The 6,971-nt window shown below is 45.2% G+C and overlaps 1 protein-coding gene across 1 annotated transcript in view; it reads left to right on the forward strand.

Annotated features, from left to right (window-relative positions):
• DCK (deoxycytidine kinase) overlaps window positions 1-6,716 on the forward strand; it is a 7,947-nt gene extending 1,231 nt beyond the window's left edge. The window contains exons 2-7 of the mRNA XM_005429070.2: window positions 747-887; window positions 1,296-1,489; window positions 2,092-2,239; window positions 3,117-3,232; window positions 3,696-3,795; window positions 5,455-6,716. Of these exons, the coding sequence (XP_005429127.1) occupies window positions 747-887; window positions 1,296-1,489; window positions 2,092-2,239; window positions 3,117-3,232; window positions 3,696-3,795; window positions 5,455-5,481 (726 nt within the window). The 3' untranslated portion in view covers window positions 5,482-6,716. The remainder of the gene's footprint in view (window positions 1-746; window positions 888-1,295; window positions 1,490-2,091; window positions 2,240-3,116; window positions 3,233-3,695; window positions 3,796-5,454) is intronic.
• Window positions 6,717-6,971: the final 255 nt, after the last annotated feature.

Consider the following 6,971-nt stretch of genomic DNA (forward strand, 5'->3'; position numbering starts at 1 on the left):
CTTCCGCGGCGCTCGGTGCTTTCGGCCGTGTCCGGGAGAGGCACAGCTCTGAGGACTCTTCACCCCTGCCTGCCTCTTTCCTGTCTTTTTTATTTTCTTTCCTCCCTTCCGCTTCTTCTTTACCTCTTCCCTTCCATCCCTCATTCCTTTCTTTGCCCTTTTCCCGCTTTTCCCCCTTTTTTCTCCCCCCTTTCCCCCTTTCCCTTGTCAGAGGGCTCCTTCCACTACGGCAGAGCGGGGCAACAGGGATGCTTCCACACGATTTTCCAGGCCGTTTCCCTTCGCAAAAGGCTTTTAATCAGGTCAGGAGGAAAAAAAAGCCAATTCATCATGTCAGAGACTTTACTGTGGCACTGTAAAAATTATGAGATTTGGGAGAGTAAAAAACAATAAAAAAGCTTTCTATTAGAGTTTTTAACTGATTCATCTGTTTGGTGTGGAAGTCCGGGATAAGCTTTTCCCCACGTCTTTCCCGTTTGTGGTGTAAAGCACGCAGAATCACGGAATTTCCCGAGCTGGGAGGGCTCCATAAGGATCTCTGAATCCTGCTCCTGGTCCTGCACCGCACACCTCTAAGTATCACCAGGTGCCTCTTGTCAAACCTGTTTAAATTCAGATAAAGAAGAACCCTGTTGCTCCATTAACTGCTCTGCCTCATGGTGGGTCTGGGAGAGTGGTTTATGGAGGTGCAAGGCAGGGTTGAACGCTAGTTAAATAACACTGCTGTGGGTGGTTTCTCACTGAAGTTGTTCCTGGATACTTCTACAGCTGCAGGGAAATCCACCTTTGTGAACATTCTGAAACAAGCCAATGAGGAGTGGGAAGTGGTTCCCGAGCCTGTAGCTAGATGGTGCAATGTCCAGCAAAGCTCTGGAGACGACTGTGAGGTAAAAGAGGGGAAAAAAAAAAGTCAAACGTATCTCTGATTTCAGCACACCAGCATGTCCAATGGAGTGGGTGTTTTTCAGACTCTGTGTGATAGCAACACTTTTGCTGATTGCTTTCACGAGGTCTGAGTTCCTCTTGGATGTAATATCTGAAAGTGGTAGCTGCTGCTCACTTGGTGTTAAGGTGGGATTTTTTTTTTCTTACGGTATTTCCATTGGCAATCCAGCCGCTACTTCCGGCGCAGGTGGCTTTTGAGGGACGGGAGATCTTTGTTAGACCTGGCAAAGAGCAGGGCACTTTTTGGTGAGCTCGGTGTGAAACTGACCGGGCACACATTGCTCCCGCCTTCTCCTCAGCTGCGTTTCCCAGGATTAGGCAGCAGTGTGTTTGTTTTCCCCTGGGCCCAGGAGCTGAGCACGTCGCAGCGGAGCGGCGGGAACGTGCTGCGCATGATGTACGAGAAGCCGGAGCGCTGGGCCTTCACCTTCCAGACGTACGCGTGCCTCAGCAGGATCCGGGCTCAGCTCGGCGCCCTGGACCGCAAGCCTGGCAGCGCCCAGGACCCCGTGGTGTTCTTCGAGCGCTCCGTCTACAGCGACAGGTACGTGGGGCTGCAGCCCTCCAGGGGAAATTCTCCCAAGTCAAATCCCTTCCCAAGGTTGGAAGGGAGCTCTGCAGTCCAAACCCCCAACCAAGGCAGGGTCTCCCTGAGCAGGTGGCAGAGGAGCGCATCCATGTGCATCCATTGAAATGCTTCCAGAGGGAGACTCGGTGACCTCCCTAAGCAGCTGTGCTGCTGCTTGGCCACCCTCATTCCTCGTGTTGAGGTGGAAGTCCTCGTGCTTTAGTTTGTGGCCAACAGGAAAATGTCTAAATAAATGCCCCAACCTATGTTTCTGGATACAGAAGGTGAAACCTGATAACTGAATCCCGTCCCATAGTCCTCAGGTGCTCCCCCTGTTGTAATATATTGCAAAAATTAGTGTGTTTTAATTTATTGTAAATAAATCACCAAATGTACAAGCCAGCTGTGTTCTGTGGGTTATTCTTGCAAATGTTGGTGGTCTTCATGCGCACAGCTCCAGGAGGACAATACCAGCTGTTTATTCCACTCCAGGAGATCCTCAGAGATGCTGCGGTGTCACCACTCAGCTTCTTCTCTAGTCTGAGGAAATGTTGTTTCCATCTCTTCAATGTCCACAGGTACATCTTTGCTGCTAATTTGTACGAGTCTGACTGCATGAATGAGACCGAGTGGACAATTTACCAGGACTGGCACGACTGGATGAACAAACAGTTTGGCTCAAGGCTGGCGCTGGATGGGATCATTTATCTCCGAGCCACTCCTGAGGTGAGGGGTACGAATGTGACAGCACCAAAACCAACTCTGTGTTCTGGGCCTTGCCCCTCATGGGTAGAGCTCAGCTCAGGCTGTGTTTTGCCCCTGGAGGCTGCAGTGCTTGAGCTGTGACTAGGTCTGGAAGTACTTAAAAAAAGGTTCTTTCAAATGTAGACTGTGTGTATTAAAGTCAGCTGTGATGGTAATGATCTTCTCATTTTAAAAACAGAATACATGAGAACAGTAAACCAGAAAATACCGCTGGAATAAAGGAAGCGGCTCCAGGAAAGTATGAAATCCCTGTAGGAATAGCTGTTACATCGGGATTATAGCTGTACAGGGAATGGATACAATAGTTTCCAGTGATGGTAGTGCTGATGTGGGGGCGCTCTGTGAAGCCCCTACACCTGGGGAGCTGGAGCTAAGCCAGGTGAAAGCACACCCTGTGTGCGAGGCCTTATGACCCTGCTTTGATCTTGGGCCATCCACTATTTGTTTAAAAGGAGAGATCAGAATAATACCTCCTTTGAGTGTGAAATTAGCTTGAACAAGAGAAAAACATGAGGTTAAAAGAGCTCTAATGAACTTACAGATCACTTTGATATTTCCTTGCTTCCATGCCTTCAGTTTTGTTATGGTTGTAAAAAACTGGAATGTAACACACTGGAGTAACTCTGAGGGCATTTTGATTTTGTATTTAAGAAAAGAATGTATATTTAAATTACAAAGTACAACACTTAAACAGTTTTGACTTGTTGAGGCTTTAGGTGCGCTCAGGATGGGAACAAATGATTTTAAACATTTGGTTATTGTTAATTTGGATATTTCTGTGCTCTTTGCATGCAATACAGCAATTTATTTATTTCTATTTACTATCTTTTGCCTTTAGAAATGCTTGAATAGGATTTACTTGCGTGGAAGAGATGAAGAACAAGAAATCCCCATAGAATATCTGGAGAAGCTTCACTACAAGCATGAAAGTTGGCTCCAGCACAGGACACTGCGGTAGGGTTTGCTGAGTGGTTCCTTGAGGATGGGTAAATCTTTGTAAGGGTATTCTGTGGGGCTTTTTCTACCAGTGAAACTTCAACCTCCCTTATGATGTGTAAATATGAACTGCAGGCACATTTTTATCAGTGTTTCCTTAGGAGTAGTGTCTTTCCAGCACATTCATGGTTGCAGCATGCTCCAAGTTCTCTTCAAGTAGAGCTCTGAGCAGCAGAGACTTCAGCTGAGCTGGCTGTAACACACAGAGTGCTGTTATTCCATTAGGTGCTGGGGGAGCACAATGTCTGTGAATCACTGGTATATCCCAGGAGCCATGCTGTAAATTCAGAATTCCTGGCTGCAATTTACAGATGCAGTTCTTCTTGGGGGATTCTTAACAATGAAAATGCTGACAGGGATTTGACTGCTCTCTGCTTTATTTCCAGCTGTTAATATTTGCTTTGTTCGTCTCCCAATACAGAACAGATTTTGACTATCTACAGGAAATTCCGATTTTAACGCTCGATGTTAACAAGGACTTCAAAGGCAAAAAGGACGAATATGATGACATGATCGAAAAGGTAAAATTTCACAAGCAGCACAAACTGATGATTTACGTTGCTCTAGAAATACACTTTACACTCTGATCATCCTTCTGAAATATCTAAGTCACAGAGTTCCACTCAGGTAAGGAAGAGCTTAACAGCCTATGGCAATGCATATTTTAAAGCTAGGACAAACCTTTATCATTTAGCTGCTCAGGTGTTCGGTACTTGAATCCCAGTGGGAGTCAAGCAAGGACAACTTGACTTTGATCTGGGTAGCTGCAATGGCTTACAGACCTCAGCAGTGGTTTGCACATGTTTTTCCATTCTTCAGAAATTATGTGTTCCTTCACAGGAAAAGCAACTTTGTCCTTTGATCTCCATTGATCCACCCAGGAGTGGAAGTGTTCACCTGATTAAAACCAGTCTTCCTGGTTGAGCTTGTTAATCGATGGAATGACCAGAGATGGCAGCTGTGGAGGGAGCCTGCTTCCCATCTGCACAAGATGGGATAAGGCCCAGCTTGGGCAACTTAGTATGGATTTTGCAGGAGTTTTCTCTGGGGTAGCCATCAGGTTATCTGGCAACAGCCTTTGCCCTGTGTTGGCCCTGTTTTTTGGCATTTCCTAAATGGAGCCGGGGAAGAGGTACACTTGATGAGGCTGGGTACGTTGGGCTTTGGTGTGTGCTGTGTGGGGGCACCCCTGTGTTCCTTCTTCTTCCCTCTGTTGTGATGCTCATCCTCAAACTGTGTCTGGTGTGTAAATCCTGACAGAGTTTTTCATGCAGGATTACTGGTGCTACTCTCTGAAGCAGAGCTTGGCTTTCTTGTGGTGCCTTTCAAGTTGGTCTTGGCACAGTTATGTGTTCCTTTCTCTACAGGAAGGGATTTGACCTCTTCTTTTTTTCCCCACCTCTTTGAGCCCTGACCTGGGAAGGGAAGGGTCACAGTCGGAGAGTGTGATCAAAGATCTGTTTCCATTTCACATCAAGATTTTGGACAGAATATTTACAGATGGGCTTTGTGTAGGAGAGCCTTTGCCAAAAGAATAGCATCATGTCCTCTAGAAAACAGTTCCTTTTGTGGAGTAGGCTGGCTTGAGTGGGCAGAGGAAAATGCTCCCATTTCAGGCTGTATCACAGCCTAGTTCCTGGGATGTTCCTGAAACTTAAAGGCAGGAGTTGTGAGCTTAGCATTGATCTTCAGTATTGGATTTTCTCTGAGCAGTGTGGTTTAGGTAGGTATTGCTTCATTATTTCTTTGCCAGACTCAGGTTCCAGGGGACATCCTGGATAGGTGCCCATGGTTGTTCAGCAGTGCTAAATCCAGCTGGTGTGCAGGCAGTGGGTGTGACTCCATGGTGTCCAAATGACAGGTCTTTTGAAGTGGCCATTATCCTCCTCCTGTCTGGGTGACACCTGCTGGTAATGCAGTCCTTTGGGACAGAGGGCTCTAGTTCAGGACTGCAGGAGGGATGAGCATCATCCCATAATCCCTGCATCTGCTAAATTACAGGTACCATGTCTGGAAATTGTCTTGGTGGACAGGTAATGGCATGGCTGAGCCAGAGCTGCTTTTTCCCTGTTTCTTTAGGTTGCAGCAAAGCATAAAGCAGAGGAGAGGTAAATACACTTGCTACTTATTTCTGTTGATAAACACTTAGTGTGATTGACAATATTTGTTTCTCTTTGCAGGTCAAGGAATTTTTGAGCACGTTGTAATCCTCTTTGAAGTGCAGACAGAGTCAAACCATTCCAAACTTCTGTGTGATTCCAAGTGCAGCTTCTTCCTTCTTTTATAGGAGGCCTCTGGAGAGGCAAGACTCAGTCCTGGTGATTTGGTTGTGAGGAACAAATAAACTTTGGGAATAGGGGAATTATTAAATAAATGGGTACGTCTATTCAGTATTATGTGAAGTGACATGCACAGATTCTGAAGAGACAAGGATTCTGAGCACTGCCAAATGCTGTGCCAGTTTTTGATCAGACCAATGAGTTCTAGAGTAGTTTGTAGGTGTTTTTAATTTATTTTGTGCCCAACTGCTGTTTAATTTTGAAGAAGGTACCTGGTTTTTAGATCTCTTCATTGTTTTTTTAGCTGCATGGATTTGTAATGGATGTTTTCTTGTTCCCAGGAAGTAAAAGCTGAAAAGAATTTTTGCTGCTGAGGGCATTTTATGATAACCTAGAATTTTATGGTTTAAGGTACACAAAAATGTTTTCTGATGCTTTTCATAGAAGAAGTTCTTCGTAGAATACACTGAATTAAAGCCAAATGTGACTGAAATTCCCTATATAGAAAATGAATTTTTATACCTACTTCTGTTATGCACTGCAAACTAGGATATTTGAGTTTTTTTGTTTTACCAATTTTTATTAGCTTTTCCAAAAAGAGTGCTATGTGTGTTGCTGGTCAGTCCTTTTCTCCTGGAGAGGAATATGTTTGCTTGCTAGGCACTGGGCTGGGCAGAAGGGCATTTTGCAAATGGCCTCCATCTGTAAATGACGTGTTGCTGAACCATCCCATAATCGCATTAGGGATGTGAGAGGTGGCTTCCTGCCTTTGTTCCAGCTGCTCCGTGTGTTCACTGAGCCTTCGGGGTGCTTATCCCAGATCCTGCACTGTTGGAAGTAGGTTTTTCAGTCTCACCTGCTTGGAGTAAGGTGTGGAGACCTGTGTGGAGTAGCTGCTGCCTGAGCCTCTTGTTCCAGGTGCACAAAACAAACTTCAGGCTGCCCATCTCCAGTGCTGGGTTTTGTGAGCTGCCTTGTTCTGCTTTGAACAGTTCTGAGTGCACGTTCGGCTTTTGAAGGCAAAATTTTATTGTAAAGCTTTTTATTGTCTACCATGATTCTTCTGCTACCTGCTTGCTGGAGATGAGATTTGTTCCTTTATGGCTGGAGTTGTGCTGGTATTCCCTAATCACTGGCTGAAAAATAAAAGTGGTTGGAAAGACTTTTTAGTGCTTAATAGCGTTGGCTTCTTGTATCATAAAAGAAGTAATACTGTGGATTGCTCGTTTGTAGTACTGGTACAATAGGTGTATTTGGTGTAAAAAAGGTTCTCTAAGATTTCTGAGAAACTGACTTCACTTTTTTTTTCACGTGTGGGAAATGAACTCATGGGACAGAGACTCAGGATTACGTAAAGGTGCATCGTGTGTGTGACAGTGCTCAGTACAAGAGCATTGTGTAATATTTATGTTGTAGGG

The sequence above is a fragment of the Geospiza fortis genome, unplaced genomic scaffold (assembly GCF_000277835.1).
Source record: "Geospiza fortis unplaced genomic scaffold, GeoFor_1.0 scaffold909, whole genome shotgun sequence".
NCBI classification, from domain to species: Eukaryota; Metazoa; Chordata; class Aves; order Passeriformes; family Thraupidae; genus Geospiza; species Geospiza fortis.